The 21703-nt window shown below is 44.4% G+C and overlaps 1 protein-coding gene across 2 annotated transcripts; it reads left to right on the top strand.

The window, feature by feature from the left end:
* Nucleotides 1-1751: 1751 nt before the first annotated feature.
* LOC133907891 (uncharacterized) lies at nucleotides 1752-9988 on the top strand. 2 transcript variants are annotated; one of them, XM_062349992.1, is made up of 4 exons: nucleotides 1752-2899; nucleotides 3665-4213; nucleotides 4292-4559; nucleotides 9388-9988. In XM_062349992.1, exons 1-3 carry the CDS (start codon nucleotides 2039-2041, stop codon nucleotides 4400-4402), a joined length of 1521 nt encoding a protein of 506 aa, XP_062205976.1. In that variant the 5' UTR covers nucleotides 1752-2038; the 3' UTR covers nucleotides 4403-4559; nucleotides 9388-9988. The 2 variants fall into 2 exon arrangements, with proteins under 2 accessions (XP_062205976.1, XP_062205977.1); XM_062349993.1 differs by having other exon boundaries at nucleotides 9391-9988.
* The last annotated feature ends 11715 nt before the right edge of the window (nucleotides 9989-21703 follow it).

Consider the following 21703-nt stretch of genomic DNA (forward strand, 5'->3'; position numbering starts at 1 on the left):
CCAACAACTCCCGTATCTATCTCTACAGGGATACGAGAAGCAAATGGAAGCCGGCAAATTTGGGAAGGAGCACTGCATGTGGGTCCGAAGGGAGAAGGAGAGTAATGAAAGATAGAAAATATAGTAGCTGTTAGAGATAAAAAAAATAGAGGATACTATAATAGTATAAGGATATACTGTAATAATATTATAGGGGATAAATTTTTAGAGTATCTATTGAAGATGATCTTAGAAGGTGGAGAAGAAGAGTAATAGAAGATAGAAAATATAGTAGCTGTGGAAATGAAAAAAATAGAAGATACTATAATAATGTAAGAATATACTGTAATAGTGTTATAGAGGATAAATTTTTAAATATTTATTGAAGATTGATCTTAGAAAGTGCTGTGAACCATTGGATAGTTCAAATCAACTGCAACAGCACCAGTGCTACAGGACAGTACAGTCCAACGGTAAACACGAGTACTGTTGATGCAACGATTTGCTGCAGAACACTGCAGCAGTAGCCTCAAACTACTGTTCGAGCAATGCCTTTCTGCTGTAACAGCAGAGGATCTGCGTCCGAAACTCCGGTGCTTGCATATGTGGTAGGCTAGCACAGTGCCTCAGAGTTTTATCAAGATATGGATGCTGCGGGTCTCAAACAAAAGATAGGAAATCCTCACAAAATACACAGGAGGGAAAGAGGAATGGATGGATGATATTGAATCTTCAAACGAACAGGGAACGACGACAACGATGGAGCAGCCGAATTCTCCTGTCTTTTTTTTTTTTTGAAAAACATGTGTGCAGCTTTCAAACTTTTTATTTCACATGAACATACTTATCACAGTTTTCGTTTTTGTTTCTGATCTTCTCGTTTTCGTTTCCGTCCAATTGAATAAATATGAAAATAAAGACGGTTATAGAGCTCTTCCATCCGTTTTCATTTTCATACCTGTTACCACCTTCAAAGTTCACTGCAGTAATCGATCGGATTTAGTACGGAATTACTTTCCTGTCAAACCGCTAGCTGAAACAACTACTGCATCGTGAAGGTAATTTTCACTGATGCCCATTTATTTGCTGTAAATTCAAGCCAACCGCACCTCTGCTAGCTGTTTATCACATGACAGTAACCAAGCTTTTTCACAAACATTGCAACAATGATTGATGAGAAGAGAGAACATATTCCACAAGGGGCCTTAAAAAATTCCTCCGATCACAATATCTAGACACATGGCATTGCACTACCTCTCCACACATTATCAACCACTAGTCCACTACAGCAATATATTCTTTTTTGGGACTCCGTTTGGACTGGTTTTGCAGAGGAATTACAGTAAAGCAGTTCATATATTTTTGTTGACGCCACACAGCATTTGGGATGGAGGATTGAAGACACACGTTCCTCTGGAAAGTCTTGATTTCCTGTACGAAATGGAGCAAACGAAACATTCACTCTGAGCCTTGGCTCTCACTGCTGCTCTCTTGTTCCTATGATCCAAAGGTCCCAAAATTTTCATTCCTGTGTGTTTGAATTTATGTAGTTTTTCACTGCACCATATTCTTGCGTTTTTCATCCAAACCTATTTTGTATTCTTTCGTTCCAAACAGACAGCATACCATTCAGCCATTCACCTACACTACAGTACAAGTCGAAACCTATTGTTCTTTCTACTCTCTCTCTCTCTCTCTCATCGAATCAGTACTCGAGGCACCATCCTCCACGTGCATGCTTAAATCTCACTCATCTGTCAATTAAGTTGTTAATAAATTAGTGCTGGTACTTATCACTGTGATCAGGAATTCAAATTCAAACCATCTGAATATTTTAAGACACAAGCAAGAATAGAGATTAAAAATGAATTTAAAAAGGGGGAAATGATTGGATTGAAGAAAAGCGGATGGAATTCGAAATGGAACGGCGTGTGGTATTACAACCGCAGGGGGAGGCAGCCGCCCGTCTCGCACCGTCCGCCCCTAAAACAGCGCCACGTCCCGCCGCCCCCTCAATGTCCGTGGCCACCGGCGGCGGCGGCGTCCACCCCCGTGCCCAATGCCCAAGCCCCACCACGCCGCCTCCTCGCCGCCGCCGCAGCCGCCGCCGCTCCTCCCGCTCGCGCTCCTCCCGCCGCGGCACTGCCCGCTCGCCGCCTCGGTGCTGGCGCTGCTCTCGGTTCTCCTCGCCACCGCGCTCTGGCTCCTCCTCGTGCTCTCCCCGTCCCAGGGGGCCCCGCCCGTTGCCGCGCTCTCGGCGCTGTCGGATGCGGCCGCGATCGCCGGCCCCGACGCGGCCTCGCCGCTCGCGCTCGGCCACATCGTCTTCGGCATCGCGGGCTCCGCGCACCTCTGGCCGCGCCGCCGCGAGTACGTCCGCCTGTGGTGGGACCCAGCCGCGATGCGCGGCCACGTCTGGCTCGACGCGGGGGCGCCCGCCGCGCCGGGGCCCAGCGCCCCCGGGGAGGGCTCCCTCCCGCCGATCCGGGTGTCCGAGGACACCTCGCGGTTCCGGTACACCAACCCCACGGGCCACCCGTCGGGACTCCGGATCGCGCGCATCGCGGCCGAGGCCGTGCGGCTCGTCGGCGGCGGGGGCGCGCGGTGGGTCGTGCTCGTCGACGACGACACCGTGCTGTGCGCGGACAACCTGGTCGCCGTGCTCGGCAAGTACGACTGGAGGGAGATGGTGTACGTCGGCGCGCCGTCCGAGAGCCACTCCGCCAACACGTACTTCAGCCACAGCATGGCGTTCGGGGGCGGCGGCGTCGCGCTCAGCTTCCCCCTCGCCGCCGCCCTCGCGCAGACGCTCGACGTCTGCATCGAGAGGTACCCCAGGCTGTATGGAAGCGACGACCGCCTCCATGCTTGCATTACGGAGCTCGGCGTGCCCTTATCCCGCGAGTATGGATTCCACCAGGTACCTAGCTTATTCTTCAACATTTTGCGGGCATCGAATCGTTGTATAAGCTCTTATCCTGTTATTAGTCTATGTGAGGGATCTTATCAAATAGTTGGTGTCTCATCAAGCAATTGGAGTGCTTAGCTTGTTTTGCTATACAGGATCTGCTCATAGACTAGTTCGCAGTGACAAGATGACAAGCATTTGAGGATTGTGCCCCCGTTCCATATATTAGTCAGTGCGAAGTGACGCATTCTCTTTATGTTAACAGAAAAAATGCCGGGATTTTGTTCAATCTGTCACAATGCAGAGCTGGCTGTAGATCCTGGATGCCTTTGTTGATGCAATGTTTGAAACTTTACTGTATCTGTCATGATTGATTCGTTACGACAGAAAGGAAGGTGCTACTTTCTAATGCTGTGCCATCTGAGCTGCGCTGTTTATATCATTGAATGCAGTGCGTGAACAAAAGTAGGGTATTGCCAGAGTGGTTATGATAGTGAAAGGAAGTTTGGTAGGACTTGAATGTTAACATTTTCTGGACCCTGGACATCTTTGCCAGGATTTGCTTGGTTGTTTTACAGTACTGTCTCTCAATGCCCCTCTTCAAGTAGGCAGTGCATGTGTTTCACAAAGATAATAGCCTATTATTAAATTTTGTTTTGCCTCTGCGATCATCCTGCAAAATTAGATTGATTTTCTGCTTCATCAATGAGTATATTTATCATATATGTTGATAAATCCATCTAGCCTTCTAAATTTTTTCCCCTTTTGCCATATCAGTGGGATATCAGAGGCAATGCTCATGGTATATTGGCAGCTCATCCAATTGCCCCTTTCATCAGTATTCACCATTTGGAGCTTGTGGACCCCATATACCCTGGACTGAGCTCTCTTGAGAGTTTGGAGCTCTTTACAAAAGCTATGAAAATGGAATCCATGAGCTTCCTGCAGCGTTCAATTTGTTATGATCAAAGCCAAAAGCTTACATTGGCTATCTCGTTGGGCTATGTTGTTGAAGTATACCCCAATATTCTTCTTCCTCCCGAATTGGAGCGATCGGAAAGGACTTACATTACTTATAATAGGATGAGTCAGAGAAATGAATTCGATTTTGATACTAGAGATGTTCAGAAATCGTTGTGCAAGAAACCGATCTTATTTTTCTTGAAGGATGTCTGGAAGGATGGAAACATAACTAGGGGCTCTTACGTACGATCAAGTGGTAGGGATGACCTCAAAAGAAAGGTGTTTTGCTTCCGGTCACCCCCTTTACCTGACATAGATGAGATCCAAGTTTCCTCGTCTCCATTAAGCAAGCGCTGGCATCTGGTTTGTACTACCATTCCTTAGCAATACCTCATTTCCTCTCTTAAACTAAGTGCTAAGATCATCATTCTGCTGCTGTAGGCACCAAGAAGGTTGTGCAGTTCACTTAAAGGATCAATTAATGGTACTCTGTTTATGTTTGTTCGGCAATGTGGACGAGGGGCTTTTGGCTCAGCTTCTGATTCTCTATGACTGATTGAAAACAGAGATGTATATTTTTTGTCAAGATGATATGTGAAAGATGTAGTTACCGCCCTAGATTCTTTGAACCAAGTGTTCTGGGGACTCTTTTTCTGCCTCAAGCGCTTGACAGTTACCAACTGCTTGTCATACTTGGTTGTTACTGAAGGTAGTTTCTGTATCTTCTCTTAGTAAATTACATTTGAAAATAGCTTGTTAGTGTTAAGCATGAGAACTCCAGCAGTATGATTTTTGTTCCAGTGTTGTTGATCTATCCTTTGCGCAATGCAAGCATTTTATTGTTTCTTGCAACTTATTTACCTACATTGATCAATTTTAAAGAACAGATATATTGAACCCTAGTCAATCATGGGGAATGTTTTTAAATTTTAACAGCTTCATGTTCAAAGTGTCAACTGTAGGTTCCCAGCATAAATGGCAACCTTACTTTTTTTCTGCTTTTACTGAATGAGGTATGTAAATGATATGTGGTAAAGTTAACAGATTCCTTTTTACATGGGAAAATCCTTGTTTGCTGATTTTTACATTGGAAAATCCAGTGATACTTGTTTGTTTGTTTTATTCGTAGGACCAAAAGTTCTTTTGGGGTTATGCAAACTGTTTCACCCTTTTCTGTAGAAGGATAAACCTTCTAACTTCGTTTTAAACCTTGGAGTGTAGTTCAAATTGTCTCTGTTTTTCCTTTCCTCGAAACAGGACTTCAGAGGGATATGTAGATGTGCATGTTTCTAAAACTTGCAGAAAAGATCAGTATGCCTGCTGATTGGTTCTGTCCTTAGAATAAATGCCTGCCTTCTATTCTTCTTCCAGTGTAGTCTTAAAATATTACAGTTCAGAAGGCTGACTAACTGTGTGATATGTTGTTGCTTCGCATAGATTCAGTCTAATCCATGCGTGTGCTCATCAAAAGCTGATCACTGGTTTAGTTACCAGTCATATCGTTTATTATAACCCAGTTTTCCAAGCAGATTTTGGGGTGGGGTATTCTTTTGGAGTAATACAATCATTTAGTTGTAAAGATTCCTGTTAGTGGAGAACAAGATTAAACTAAAGAGTGCAGAACACTAAAGTTTGTCTTCTCGCCAGTATATGTTTTCCAGTCATGAATAGCATGCACAAGGTTCTTTTTCTCAAGCTCAACTACTAGAAAAAGCTATAAAAGAAACTAGTAATATAAACATAAAAGCGCAAGTAGTTGCCGGATTAGGAGACTGCAACTTGACTACCTGTTTCAGGTATATTTATTCAAATTCATGATGTATGCTCAGATGGGTTCACCCTATTTACAGTGTCAATTCCCGGTATTTTTCTAACTACAGATAGTGTGTTCACTGTTCACAATCACACCAGTATATCGTATTTTATCATATAGAATCAACAGTTATTGTGCACGACTAGGTCATACTTTAGAATCGAAATGTTTTATACTTAGTAGGACCGAAACCGAGTATATGAGGTGCGATTTTGGTACTACTAGGCGTGAGGGGGAAGATACTAGTCTCGGTGGAGAGGTGGTTCCCAAGAAGGATACCTTTCAATACTTGTGATTGAGGCTATAGAGGGATGGAGATTTCAATGAAGATATTAGTCATGGAATCAAAGTTGGATGGATGAAATGGCACCAAGCTCTTGGCATCCTCTTTGACAAGATGGTGCAACAAAAGCTAAAAGGTAAGTTCTATAAAACGGCGATTCGACCCACGATGTTGTATGGTTCAGAATGTTGGCCAACTAAAAGACGACATGTCCAACAGTTAAGTAGAGCAAAGATGCATATGTTGCGATAGATTTGTGGCCATACAAGAAAGGATCGGATCATAGTTATTAAGGCATCGCCTAATTGACGCTTAGGCGTCGGGACGATCGCCGCAACCATCAACTCGCCTAATGGCGATGTGGCGTCCGCCTTGCTGGATATGGCATCGCCAAAGTGTCGCCTTATCGTGCTGCAATGCCGTATTGCGCAAGGCGGACGCCGCATGGTCGAAGGAAAGCACACGAGAGGGAGAAAAACTGAGAGACTGCGCGGGGGAAAGAAGAGAGAACGCGCGCACAGGAAAAGAAGACAGAGAGGCAAAGCGCGGGACCAGACATCCAGACCTGAAGCCAGAGCATTAGGGCGTGCCGCCATCACTCTCGCTCGACACCAGATCCACTATCGCCACCTGCCTGCCTGCCCAGTCCCCACCTCCTTTGCTGCTTCACACTCGCCTCTTGTCGTCCGCCTGTTCGCCTTCGTCGCCGCCTACCCTATGCAGCTGCGCCTTAGACCTGGCAGATCTGTGCTCTGCGCTTTTGCTCCCTTGCAGCGGCGCATGGACTCCTCCGCAGGCCATAGCAGCTCCGGCGCAGGCGCGCGGCTCCTCTTCCACCGTTGACTGGGCTCTTTCCGTATGGGAGGTTGTCGGTGACATGTGAACCAGGGGTCCCTGAGTCTCGAGGGCAGGACAGCAGAGTGCCACGTAGCGCCCTCCCGGCCCATGAACAAGTTCCGGGAGAGGGTGTTCGGGCCCATGAACAGTGGTCCCCGAGCACCCGAGTTCCCTGAGGACCCGATGAGTACAAGTTCTGGGAGAGAGCGCTCAGGGCCATGAATAATGGTCCCCGAGCACCCGAGTTCCCCGATGACCCGAGCAGACACAGCTCCGGGAGAGGGCGCTCGGGGCCATAAACAGTGGTCCCCGAGCACCCGAGTTCCCCAAGGACGAAGAAATGGCATATTCGGGAGAGAGTGCTCGGGACTATGAACAGTAGTCCCCGAGCACTCACAGTTCCCTGAGGACCTGAGAAGTCCTTCGCCGGTGGTCCTCACAAGGGCTCAGCGGTGAGGTGTCAATTGGCGAGAGGCTCGATGCTGCATTTAAGAGGGCGCGTGGCCTGTCACTTCCAACCACTCCCCTCACGCTTGCTGTCAGTCCCTTCCACTGCCTGGCAGGAAGGCGTGGGGGCATTTAATGCGGCGGGTCCTATCGCGCGTCATCCGGTGCGCCTCGGGATAACGTCGCAGGGCTCGAGGCATATCGCCTGCCGCTCTGCTGTGTCAGATTCGCTCTGACCGGGCGAGCATGCGGGGTTGTTCGGTGGCTGCCCGGTGGGCCCTCCCCGCAGCACCCGCTGAAAAGCGGAATGATGACGACAGGACCGGACGGGAGCGCGTTTTCAACCCCTCGTCACATCAAACTGCAGCCTATGATGGTTGCTTTCCATTTATGGCGCCTTGGAATTCGCTCCATCCTTTCTGGGCACGCTAACCACCCCGACGGGTATAAAAGGAGGGCGGGCTTCCCGAAGAAAAGGGATCGAACGATCGAGCTCACTGCAGACCACACAGAAGACAACAGCTTCTTTAAGACCGAGACAGGCTGATGAAGAACAAGAAGTACGAAGCTCTAGACTTAGACAAAAATCCTTGTAACACGAGAGATCCTCATAGAGGCATTTTCAGAGCATTTATAGCATACACACAGGAGTAGGGTATTACGCTTCGTGCGGCCCGAACCTGTCTAAAATCCCCAGAGCATTTATTTCCTCCTGCATCCGATCATCCGTTCCACCTGCATCTCATTTACTCCTATTTATTTCATATACGAGGTAGATTCAGAATCATCCTCCGGTCGAATCTCAAAGGGGATCCCTTCGGATCCCCGCTTGTGGAGTTCATCATCCGACAAAGGTACTTGCTCTGCTCCTCCATGCCTCATGGACTCATGGTGGCTGGTACTGCTTTGCTAGTGCTAAATAGCTATTGGTTGTGTTTGTGTACTACTGTACTTGTTAGTGCTCTCCATGCCTCCTGGTACTTGCTAGTTGCTAGTGCTCTACTGCTCTGCTAGTACTTGCTATTAGTTGCGTTTGTTTACTTGACTACTTGTTAGTGCTCTGCTCCTCCATGCCTCCTCGTACTTGCTTGTGCTCTCCTGCTCAGCTGGTGCTTGTATATTCATGTGAAGTGAGTATGGCATCGCCTCGCCTCATGCCATACTCGCCTAAAAGGTGTGAAGGTGGTCAGGCACCTCGCCTCGTCTTACCACCGTAATAACTATGGATCGGATCTAAAGTGATGATATACGTGATAGGGTAGGGGTAACACCAATTTAGGAAAAGTTTGTCTAACATCGATTGAAATAGTTTGGACATATCCAACGGAGGTCTACAGAGCCCGATGGTTTGAACATATCCAACGGGCATGTGCATAGAGGGATACAAAGGCGCGTTGATAATGTGAAGAGAGGTAGGAGTTGACCAAACTTGACATGGGAGGAGTTTGTAAAGAGCGATTTGAAGGAATGGAATATCCCCGAAAAACTATTCGTGGATAGAAGCTCGTGGAAGTTAGCAATCCACGTGTTAGAACCATAACTTATGCATCGGTCTCTTTATATCGTTATTACTTTTACTATAGTTTGCTATTACTTAGTATCTTTATTATTATTGCTATTTTCTCATCATCTTTTTAATTGAATCTTGTGGGTTTCATCTCTAGTCTACCTCAACTTGTTTGGAACTAAAAGGCTTTGTTATTGTTGTTGCTGTTGCTGTATGTTGAGTTTGCATGAGACTTTAATCTCATGGGTCATAATTGATAAAAGAAAGTGGAACTCATCAAGCAAATCTGCATTATGGATTAAAAAATATATGCAAAAGGAGGGAAGAGAAATACAAGGTGCCACATTAGGATTAAGTGCATAAACGACATTAGTTATCTTGGAAAATTATTTCCTGGAAGTAACAAAGGAATTATATGTTTGCCTATTGGGTTTCGACCATATTCTAGTTTATCTTAATACCTTGTTTTCTATTTTTCATGCTTCCTTGTAATGCTTCATGCTGTGATTGCAAACATTTCCATGTTTTAGCAAGGTTCCGCGCTGTCTTTTTGGCTTTATTGGAAAGATTAATTTATCATAGTGCAATATACAAGTATACATTTTGCCACTTGCCAGATTGACTTGAAGTTGCAAAATCGCCTTTTGTAGCAGTTGCTGACAGAAGAATTTGCTGAAAAGGAATACTGGATGCTTTTGCTGTGGAATCTTCTATGCGGCTGGTGTATGATACTTGTGAACTGAGGCCGAGTGAAGAGAAACATTTAACGAAGTTGCGTTAGTCTGACAGAAATTACTGGCTGGCTTCATTCTTTGAGACCAGTGTACTTACCTTCATTGATTCTCCTTGAAAATGCGTTAAATCAGTAACAATAGTAATGTGTTAGCTGTGCATTGTAGGGCTGTAACACTTCATACCCAATTGTGAAACAGTGTAAAGCACAATCTTACGCCTTCTCTGTGAAAGGGGAGCATTTCCTAAAGAGTTGCAGCAGGTTTCCAGTCAGGATCCTAGGAGTAATTGATTTCAGAATTTAGGCTTATTTAGTCCTAGTGTCATTTAGGTCCACTTTGGAACAAGGATTTTCTTTTCACTTTCTTGTGAAAATCCCATGATCTAAACAGAACAGACCCTTGAAGCTCCACTCTATGCTCTCAGCTGTGTCTGACTTCATCTGGTTTAGGGACACTTTACTGGGGCATGCCTAGTGTTGAGTGTTTAGAATGAACATGGACCCAACTCCCTTTTCAATTGCCTGATCTAGTCAGCTTGCCATTTGATCTAGTCAGTTTGTTTGAGGGCTGCTGCTCGTTTTTCTCCCAGTTCTTGCTGATTGTTGAACGAAAGCTTCTGCTGAATTATCCTCTGAACTATGCTGTATGTTATGCGCTTGCTAGTCACAAACAAAGGTTTAACCAGCAAATCTTTTGCAGTATTATTTTCAGTAGAGTAAATTTTGCCTGGAACTGAAGTATCAGCAACCTTTGTACCCGCTGCTGGTTACTTCTGAGTTCTGAAGTTGTGCTCTTATGATCCCGTTTCCTGCTCATGGTTTTCCCCAGGCCCCAACAATATATATCTCTAAGTGCAGGTTGGTTTAGATCTACATCGCTTGTTCGTTCTGGTCAAATTGTGCTCTTATGTTCTCCATTTCTTATTTCTTTGATATCATCTTCTCGATCTCAGATCTTTTACATGTTTCAACCAGATCGAATCTTTAAGGCCCATCTAGGTCCACACAGCTTTGTTTTCCACCTTGTAATTCTTCCTTGACGATGTCAGATATCATCTGAAAAGCTATAGCATGAAACCTTCGTATTTTAGTATAAATTCCAAAATTGAAGACAGGAATTCAAATTGGTGGATGGTTTGGATGTTTGGACTACAGTTTGTCGCAAAGATGTGTCAGTGACTACCTGTAGAGAATCCCGAGAAAGTCAAGTGGCGCGCCACGAAATCCTTAGCACACGTTCGGCATGATTATGTAAGTGCCTTAGCCAAGTTGTTTGAAATTAAGAGTTTCTGTTACGTCCTGAAACTGTAATCACGTAATTAAGTCTAATTATGTGTTATTAAGGTCATGATTAATTTCAGAGCAATTTACTTTGGAATGCTAGTACAATTCATTTAAAGTCAATCAGAGAATGTAATTTGGGAGAGAAAAAATAGAAATCGCATTGAAAATGTCTTATTTCTCTGACACATGGATCCACCGGAGCGGGCCAACCACCCCTCTCTCTCCCTCATGTGCAGCAGCTACCTCACCCACCCATCCCCCCTCTCTCTCACTCCCGTGCTCCCAACCGATCCAAGGAGCTGAGAGCTCCCTCTCTCAAGCACTCTCTCCCTCTCTCTCCAAAATCCAACCTTAAGAGAAGTATTTGAGGTAAGTATGTGGTACTCACGCGATCACGAGCTCATAAGCTACTCACCCATCTAATTCATTTTCGTTTTCTGAAAGATTCGAGCCGGTTTTGACTCGTTTTGGTGTTCTTTATTGAAGAACGAGGAGCACCGGCGTTCTTCCTCTTTTCGAGTGTTTCCTCTATCCTTTTGACGATCACCAACCCCAACAAGCACCGTGTGTAAGTCCCTTAGGCTTCCCATGGCAAGGATGCATGATTTGGTTGGTCAATTTTGAGTTTGGAGCTAAAGTTGTGAGTTCTTGAATTCTTGAGTTTTTGAGCTAAAATAAGGATTTGAATAAGATTTGAGTTAGGAATCGAGTTGCTAGGTTGTTGAATGAGTTATAGACTGTATGAACTATCTCAAATATGTCTCCCTTTTCTGTTTAGAGAGGCTCGCTAATCAAATCGGCCGAGAAATCCCCTCGAAGCAGCCTTTCTGGACAACTCGGATAATTCGGATTAATCCGGATAGTCCGGGTAAACCTGGAGAAACCCCATTGAATTGTCCTCGGAACCATGTCAATTTAGGGTCCAAATTAAGTCTAGATTCACTTGTGTAGTACATATGCATGTTTGTGTAGCATAGATTTACATGCGAGTGGAATCGACCGAGGAAAAAAACTTTAGAACTCAACTCAGCGAGAACCCAGAGAGTCTAAGTAGATTCATTTTGGAGTTAGCAGAGAGCCTCACTCAAAGCCTCACTCGGAATGTCCAGCCTGGCCCAGAGTATCCGAACTCACCCGGAGGTTCCGGATTAATCAATAAATGGCTAACCGAGACCCCAGTCCGGAGGATAGCTCAAAGGTTCCGGAACCCTGATACTCCGAGTTCAACCTGGAGTCTCCGACCTCCTGTTACTTTTCCGATGATGTTAGATCGCAAGTTTTGTTATTCCTCCGCATATCTTAAACCTTTAGCTTGTTGTTATGCATGTTGTAGCATATATCGTGCATTTTATTCATGTTAATCATTGCACACGTTCTTCTTTAGTGAACGAAGAACCGAAGCGTGTTGTGACCGTGGTTGAAGGCGATGCCAATCTACTAGAATTCTGCGAGTGTTGCGTGGGTAGTGTTAGGCGGTCACCTGAGCAGCAAGGCAAGCATCTAAGCATACTTGATCCTGTATGATATAAATTGATAGATATGTTTTATGTATGTTGTGTATAAGTTCAAGTTGTTGTTGGGTTTGGTATGAGTAGAATCTATGTCGAAGCATTACTTTCCCCGTCTTGAGTATTGAAATTTCATATCCTTGTGGACAGGCTTTAACTTGATGGTGTCTAATTTAAAGGTTAATCGAATTGTTTAGCCATGCTTAGGTTCTTCGGTAGAAGTTGAGCGGTGAAATATTTTATTGTTCGCAAGCATGGGCCTAATTACTTACACTATGATCACAATGATGGATTGATGATGAGTCGAGATTTGGGTGATGTTAGGGATGTTTCTCCTACTCAGATGTGGAGTTCACTTGGTTAGGTCGGGAGAGTAACCTGAACACCGTAGATCGCTTACATCGTTTAAGCATCGATCGTTGTTGCAATTGGCTTTAGCACTTTTCGTGCTTACTACATGTCGTATATGAGAACGATAAGTCGATTACCCTTGTAGTTGTGGTTTTTTAGCGTGCGGGTCGATGATGTGAGGCATGAGGCCAGTTGGGGTATCCAGTTTGCTCCGGGAGTAGTTCTGGATGACTTCTGCACCTATCATCGCATGATCAAACGATCGTGGTTTATTGAAAAAGTTTGACATGAGTACCTCTTGTATGGACCTGTGTGGTCATGCAAGCCGTATGATCCTCAAGTCATGTAGGTAAAGGAGTACCCCTGCAGGGTGTACAAATATTTTGAAATGCTACGCTCCCGGTCATGAGCATGCTTTTATCCATTTGCAGCAGTTGTAGAGTTGCAAATGTGGATTGAGGTGGTTGATCGGTTGAGATGGTGCTTTATATATTTTATTCCTACGGTTCCTTTTACATTATGTTCAGTTGATATTTATGGGCTAGTTTGTTACTTTGGTTAAGTATAGATGCTCATACATGTGTATGCCCAATTTGCTTTCGCATATGAAATCTACTTAATCATGTGGCTTTTTCTTGCTAATATCTAAATACATAATCCTTAGAGCGGGCTATTTATAAGTGCCTATTATGGATTAAGTTTTACGAGTATCTTCGTATACCGACGATGGGGAGTTGGTTTTTAGCTACTTCACGCCTGTTGAGGGTGGTGACGGATATGAGTAGGCAACTACTCGGAGATCGTATTTTTGTGATGGAGCCTAAGACCACGCCCAAGGGATTCCCCTCGTGGGCGAAATTCTCGTCGTGAAGGGATTTTCATTCCCTTCAGCGCTACAATGGTTTCCCTTCACGACGGGATTCTCAAGGTCATTCCTTTCAGGACGGGATTCTCTCTCATTTTCCTTCGTAATTTCCCTCGAAGGGAAGCTGTTGGAGATGAGAGAGAAATAAAGGAAATGAGAACGGGGAAGGGAATCAGGAAGAGAACGAAATGAAGGGAATATGGTTGGGGATGGTCACGCCCAACAGCTTCCCTTCACGGGCGAGATTCCCATCGTGAAGGGATTCTTCCCTTCAGGACGGGATTCTCTCTCCTTTCCCTTCGCGATTCCCCTCGAAGGGAAGCTGTTGGAGATGAGAGAAAATAAAGGGAATGGGAACGGGGAAGGAAATCGGGAAAGGAACAAAATGAAGAGAATATGGTTGGGGATGGTCAGGCATATGGATCTATCGTTCTTTTGTTGTATAGTTTTTAGTTTTCTGTTGCGCAGTTTCTTTTGTTGGTTAAGAGTTGAGTATGTTTTAGTCTATTACTATCTCTCTTTTGCTTAAATTGTAATAACTTAGTAAATACTTAAATACTTATAATTTAATATTAATTACTCGCTCTTTCTTAATTTTTATTGTGATGTTTCATATTAGAAAGACATATGTTACGATTTTTGGCACAAAACACGTGTCAGAACTACCAGAGTAGTATTCTGATTAATCGTTAAAGTCGTGATTAAAAAATAATTGACTTAATGATTAATTAAATACTGTTTAGATAATTTCTCATAGTTTTGTATGTATGGCACACCTGATTCTGATAAAAAAAAAGGGCATGAAAGTTTCTGTGTGAAGAACTCCATTCATTCCTAGCAGTGATTTGCAGGCTGTCCCTTGTCCGGTAATGTGCGTCCAGGCTATATGTTCTGTCAACTTCTCTACCTAACTAGCAACACTTTCTAACAAGTCTTCTTCTACCTTTCATCATCCTACTGCTTAGCCCCAGTAGGTAACCAATTTCTGAATTCCAGTGTGTGTCTGTGCGTGTGTGAGAGAGAGAACGCTGTTACTTGCTTGCAGCCTGGGGACTAGTGGTGATGCTGCTGTCCACCGCACCAATGGCAAGTAGAATTTCGTTTCGCATATGATCTTGAATATTTGACCGCTGTCGTTGAATCTCTGCAGTTGGTAGGAACTTAACCACGAATCGATCTATATCTAGATTAGTCAGAAACTACGAGAAAATTTCCAAATTAACCAGAGAAAAAGAAAAACATCTGGCCACCTATTCACCGTGGGACTGAGTACAGATCAAATCTAGCCATGTAACGTGAGTTTCATTATTAAGGAAAGTTGAGGGTACGTTTGTTTGGATTTTGTTTTTGTATTTTTTGAAAAGCTGTGTTTTTGTTTTTCTGAAAATCTGTTTTTGAATTTTAGCGGTTGAATTTTACAATAATTTTTTAGTTTCTCAGCATACTATTTCTAAAAAAGCTAATCTCATCTTAGTTGCTCAACTTTTAATTTATTTTCTTAAAAATTGGTTTCTACCTTTTCAGGAACTATTTTTCAGCAAATCTATTTATTTAGAGTTCTGCCTTCTAGTCTTCTAACAAAAGCAAAAGCCTGAAACAGGTCCTGACTTCGATTCAAATTCAAGAATACGACTACATGATATGTTGCTAGAGTCCGTGCAGGATTGGAAACCAGAGTTATAATGTGCTGGCTACTTTTTTAAAAAGGAAATATCAATGCATATATACAATCCTCTCATATATGCATGATTTCCACCCACGTCATAGATGGCATAGTCCGTGTTAGCCCTACGTTGTAAACCGTATGACCAGAAAACTGGTAGATGGAACGGACGGCAAGGAAGACTCAACTCCCCTTCCTTCCCCTTTCCGACTGGCCGGCCCGGGACGCTGGTGTAGATATATCTAGGTAGTTTTTGCCTAGCTAGTTGGTAAGGTTGGCTTTGGTGGCGTCACTCCGGCGTCTGGCATGTTGTTGTCTTCTTGGCGCTACTGATTTGGCGTCTGGTGAAGGTTAGGATCTTTCTTTGCATCTTCGATGCTGTTGACGATGTTGTCAAGGTCGTCGGCGCTGCAAATCGGAGGTTAGTTTATCTCCTCCTTGAGGAAAGGAGGGAGATTTTGCTTTCCCCTTTGGTGAGAGCTTGTTCCGCATCAGTAGTCTTCGTATTGCTGATGGCATGTGTCTTTTTCGGGCCATTACTCGTGGTTGGCGTGGCTAATGGCGCCAGCTTCTTCCCCCCATCATCGCCGGCGAGAAGAAGGCCGATTTGTTTTCAGTGGTTTCAGATTCGTCTCAGGGGTGTCCTGCAGGCGATGGATGATGCGGCAGGTGTAGCATCTAGGTCCCTAAGTAAGTGGTAAGAGTTTCGGTGATTAATGACAACTGTATCATTGTGACTAACATATGTGCTTTGAACGGTATCAAAGAAAAAGAAAAAACTTAGTTCACAATGATACTTTGATACTCTTGGCCCTTTAAGCGTTTATATGGACAATCAAAGGAAATGTGCATGAAGATTAAGGATCTTCTAGTTCTAAGTGTCACAAAGAGATGAAGGACACTTAGAGTAGTATAGGTTCTATTTCTTTTTAGTTTTTTGACCGTACTATAAAGGGGGGTTAAGAGTTGTAGCTTGACCTAGGTGAGTCTAGACATAGTTGATGCACACTTGTGAATCTCTAGAGCTAGGTAGCTCATACAAGCTTTTGGTTGAGTATCTAAGAAGTTAGAACTCAAGAATGTTTAAATTGGATGAATTCAGCGAATATTCAACACACCGAATGATCCTCTGTATGAAGAGTGTACTCACCGGAATTTACTTTGGTCGAGGTCAGCAAAATTCTCTAGCTTATCCAGGATGGTCCGGCGCCAAAATTGTTGTCAGCACCGGAGCAATTTTCTAAGAGTTCTGAGTTAAAAAATTGTTGAAGTCCACGCCGGATGGTCCGGCGTTCGAGTGGTGAGATTGTCGGAGCAATCTTTGCAGTGCAGTCTCGGCTTGATTCTACACGCTGGATGGTCCAGCGTAGTGAAGAGTAAACGCCGGATGATTTTATACAGAAAGGTTACAAACTATCATCTGGCTGGTTTTAATGCGCCGGATGATCCGGCGTTAGTCCGGATGAAACGCCGGAGCTTTAACGGCTAATGGAACAGTTAATGGCTATTCTGTCAGGGGTATTAGTACCGGATATTCCGATGTGGAGTGAGTTATTCACACCGGACCTTTCGCGTTAAGAAAAATTCTGGGTTGTTAGGCAACGGCTAATTCTTGATCCTTAGCCTATAAATACCCACTCATTTGGTCTCATAAATGGCTCTTGCGACCCTATAGCAGCTCATACACTTGGTGTGTCATTTAGAAGCAAGAGAGAGCACTTGTGTTTAATTTTAAGTTCTTAGTTGAAGATTAAGGACATCTTTAGTGCTTGGAGAGTAACAAGTGTGCACCTAGCTGTTGTCTAGGCTTTGTCTTTATCAAGTGAAGCTTGAAGCTTATTACTCTTGGTGGTTGGTAACACCTAGACGGTCTTGGTGATCGAAGGTGTTCTCGATGGGCTCTTGGAGGACTTGTGGGAGCCCCGGAAAGAGATGATGTACTTGGTTTGATGTCCGTCAATCCGGAGATGGAGAAGGAGTAATCAAGAGAGAGCACTTGAGTCTTGGTGACTCAAGGGGGAGCTACATCCTTGGTGGATGCTCCAACGAGGATTAGGGGGAAGTGCCAACTTCTCGAAACCTCGAAAAAAAATTGGTGTTCTCTTCTCCAACTATTTACATTCCCGCATTTTACTTTAAGTATCTTGGTTCTTACAAGTCTTTCTTTTTACCGTTCTCTCTCTTAGTTATCTTGTTTGTTTAGTTATCTTGTCCTAGTTTAAATCACATAGTTACATTCTCTTTTATCTAGACTAAGTTTGTTATTTGTTTTAGAAAGCGGTAGAAATTTTAATTAGTGCCTAATTCACTTTCTTCTTGAACTATTCGATCCTTTCAGCAGGTCTAATGTTTGGGGCTTCTCTTCGACTTGATGGTGGGACTCAGCTCTGGCTCCATCGTGTTCTGACGGCGCAGGTCATCGGAGTTGTACGTGGAGGTTGCAAGGTCCTGGGTGTAATGGGTTGCTATTTCCTGTTTCTTTAGGGTCTTTCTCGCAAAAAGGGGATATACTGTGCTCACTTTTAATATAAAATTCTTCCCTTTTAGAAAAAAAATCGTAGATGGTACCCCATCCAAAATAAAAAAACTGGTAGATGAATAGTGAGCTCTGCCTACGGCGGCAGTTGGCTCGCAGCGCCGGACAGCCAACTGCAGAGGCACCGGCAGCGGCAACCCAACATGTTTTGCGTGGAGACAAGGCAGTTGGAACGGCCACCGCTGGCAGAGAAGAGAGAGACGCTTAGATGAGATATTTGGGCTCTTTGGTTCCTGACTCTGGCAGGCAAAAATCAAATTTTGATCACGTTTAAAAAATTTAGCTTTCATTTAGATTAAGATTAAAATTTAGCTACATCCTAAAAAATCGGTTAAATTTTTTCTACAATAAATTAGACGAGATTTTGATGTCTAAAACAACTAGTTAAAATTTTATCTTCGCCTCAAATCAAACACTACTTTATTTATCCTTGGTACATTGTGGTCGGTAACGTTGTGAATTAACAGAAATGGGAAGAGCTTAATTTAAGCATAGCCACTGGCTTCTTAGAGTCTAGAATAAAAAAGCCATAGAATTAGATGTGTGCCGCAACAGAAAATCTCAGCTCATTTTCTTATTCCGTGGAGATACTGACTTCACGGTGTAGTAGAGTCAGGTAACTTCACTCTACCATAAGTTGTTGATCGTAAATAGATGTATGAGATTTAGTGCTATAATACTGCTACCGTAATACTGATACAGTAGAATATTGATCGTATTATTATAAATAATACCTTTGCTATAGTACGATGTTAGGCTATCATAGTTCTCCCCACAATTGGACTACTGTTTCCCTCTGACTTGCCTCCTCTAAAGTTAGAGGAATCGGATCACTCATCCGACGCGGCTACGTACGACGGAACCGCCGAGAGCTGGCTGGTGGCACGTGACGTGAAGCCGTGGGTTGCCTCGCACGTTGCACCCCTCCCGGCGTGCGTCCGGCGCCGTGTGCTAGCTGAAGCTGGACCGGCCGGTCGGCCGGCCAGCCGGAGCGAGCGAGTAACTGATCGTTCACTGTTTAGCCTGGTCACGTATCACGTATGTACTCGCGTCGTGGATTGTCAAACCAGCTGACCGCACGGTAAGAAACACTTCGGCGCGTGACAGCGAAATGGATGGCCTAGATGAAGAGACATAATAGAGAATTCTAGAGGTGGTAATAATAGTAGGTGGTAGTGTTAAACGGCGTCGTGAATGTAGAATTCTGAAGGGAAGCAAAGACAGTTCAATCGTTACGGAAACGCGTCAACAAATCGTCAGTCGATCCACCGAAGTGTCAATTATCGGCACGCTGTCAAATTGCGTTCTTATCGAAGCCTTCCAAACCAATTTTGTCCTACTTGCACCTTGAAGCCGCATCAGAAACTCAAAGATCCGTATCGGTAGTAACTTCATCAATCTATGAGTTTCTTATTTCCGGTTTTCAACAAACTCAACAAACGTTATCTGAGCATGCATCCGGTTAGTGGTGTGAGTATGTGCGTGTATAGACGAGTTAAGCTATTTATAGTAATTAGCTTAAATTTTTATCTTTAAAAACATTATTACAGCATCCCCTATCACTATTACAATATTTTTTATTTTTTTATCTCCAACAGCTACCTTATTTCCTTACTTCTACTACTCTTTTTTTTTCCATCTAAATCCACTGTCCGCCTCTATAAACAGTACTACTACAGTATTACTACAGTACTACCGCAGTGTTTCCTCCTGTCACGGTCCACTGTCAGCCTCTGTAAACAGTACTACTACAGTGATGCGTACTGCTACAGTAACTCCGGAAAAAAATACAGCAACATATTCTCTTCACAACACTGTAGCAGTATTGTGCGGTGCTGTAGCACTTGACAGAGTATCTGAAGATGTCTGGTGCTACAGTAATCTGAAAACACTGTACTATTAGATTTGCAGACTCTGCTGAAGTTTGCCTTATACTGGTGTTTTCAAAACGCATCTGAAATTGTTACTTCATTTATTTTCTTTTCTTTTCATGCAAGGAAGAATCCTACTCCATTTCAAATTTAAGTTGTATATTGTAAGTGCTCAAGTGCTGTTTCACCATACAATTCCTCAGCACCACAGATTCAGGGAAGTGCTTCACCAATAATTGTGGCATTCTGCAGCATACATGCATGGCTTGCCTTGCGTACCAGCGATTGGAATTAAACTAGCCGCGCCTAATCTTGTCGATGACCACGACCTGCACTAGTACAACCAGTACTTACCTCGAGTCATTAATAATTAGTTACTCGTAGCAATCACGGAACACGCCGGAGGCCGGAGCTGTCCATCTCTGACTCTGAACCGCGCCGTACGCCGTCGTTTCCCAATCCCACCGGCTCAAACAACTGCAGTTAAAAAACTGAAGACTCTCATCACTCTGACCGCCACCTCGCTTACGTGAAGAATCGAAACGTTCGGGCAGATCGCCCCGAAGCTCAGAAAGCGGCAGCCACTACGGATGGGCTCTGATGGCTACGTGATATTTGCTCATTTGCTATCTTCAGTAGTGACAATTACTGTTGAAGCTGACATACGGATTCTCTAATCTATGCCCGTGAAACATGATGATAAATAGGATATCACCGAGAATCTTGTGGCAAATAAGCGAATGCCCCTATGCTACGCGCAGGCGCCAGACCAGTGGCAGGAGGTGAACGTCTCCTTGCTGGGGCACTTAACACCGGCCGGCAGCCGCACTGTTAGAAACGGCAGATGAACAGGGTGTGGTGATCGTGCTGGCTCCAACAGTCTATCTTCACATGCGACTGTATAGACTTGTTACCAGAGTACCTTCTCTCTTCTGAACATTTGTGCGAGTTCAAGTGTTCGGCGGTGAAGACTCGAAGTCTCACGGATGCTCGAAGATCGCGTGTTAAATGTGAGGTGGAGTCTGACGAGCATTCAGTTGCAGGGTGCTCAGAACCGTATCGTTCTTCAGAAACGCATCGGGTGCAGGGTCAGTCTTTAGACAGAGAGAGAAGGCGAACTGTGATCAGCAATGAAGTCTCCCGGAGCGTTGCAGTACCGGTATGTAACGTACTGTACTACCTTCCATCTGAACGTTACATGAGTTCGGGTGTTGAGCAATGAAGTCTCCTAGTCCTGGATGCTACTACTAAAAGATTGTGTGGTACTGTAAATGTGGGATGGGATGGGATGGAGTCTGACCCTTCAGTTGCAGGGTGTTCAGAACCGTAGCATTTTCAGCGTTGCTTCAGTTGCAGGGTCAATCTTGAGATGGAGCACAATATGGAGTGCACAGATTTTGGCCTTCGTACTCTTCTGAACTCTACTGGACCGTTTGCATCTCTGTAACCAGGTGCCTCCCCAATCAGTGTCTGCAAGTCTCGTGCATGGAATGCCGTGACAGGCTGACATCTCTCTCTCTCTCTCTCTCTCTCTTCTCACATGAGAGAGGAGTCTGTCCTCTTTGGAGGACTCGTGGCTGCATTTTGACGGGAAACGAAACGACGCTGTTTTCCTCCCTCCAATTCGTTTGGACACGGCCGACGTGAATTTTGGCTTTTGATGCGTGTAACCGCGTGAAGCTTGGCCCAAGCAGAGCCACATGTGTGGCCAGTGAAGCTAACCGTGCTACTGCTCCTGTGCGGGTGGCAACAGTGATGCCACTAGCAGGCTGACAAGGCGACGCTTTCAGTTCTTGTTCATGGAAGGCACCATTGTTGGAACTAAAAACAGGGAGGTGACTGCGACCTTGAGGCTTAGTTTAATCTGGTTACTATTAATATATGTTATTATAAGTGCAAAATGCGTCGCTTTTGGGCGGCTATGTGCAGTGCAGCGCACCGCATATCGACATCCGTGCTAACTTAGGTTTAAACTTTGGTCCTTGTTTCGTCTAAAAAAGCATTCCTAAATTAGTTTAATTAGCGGAGTAGACAGTCTAAATGTTCGTGGCAGCCAGACAATACACTTAATCTTGATTCCAAAAGATACGGTATGCAATTGAAATCTGCACCTCTTCGCAAATAAATAAATAAATCACACCGAGGCATTAACATC

This window comes from Phragmites australis, chromosome 24 (genome assembly GCF_958298935.1).
Source record: "Phragmites australis chromosome 24, lpPhrAust1.1, whole genome shotgun sequence".
In the NCBI taxonomy this organism is placed as follows: Eukaryota; Viridiplantae; Streptophyta; class Magnoliopsida; order Poales; family Poaceae; genus Phragmites; species Phragmites australis.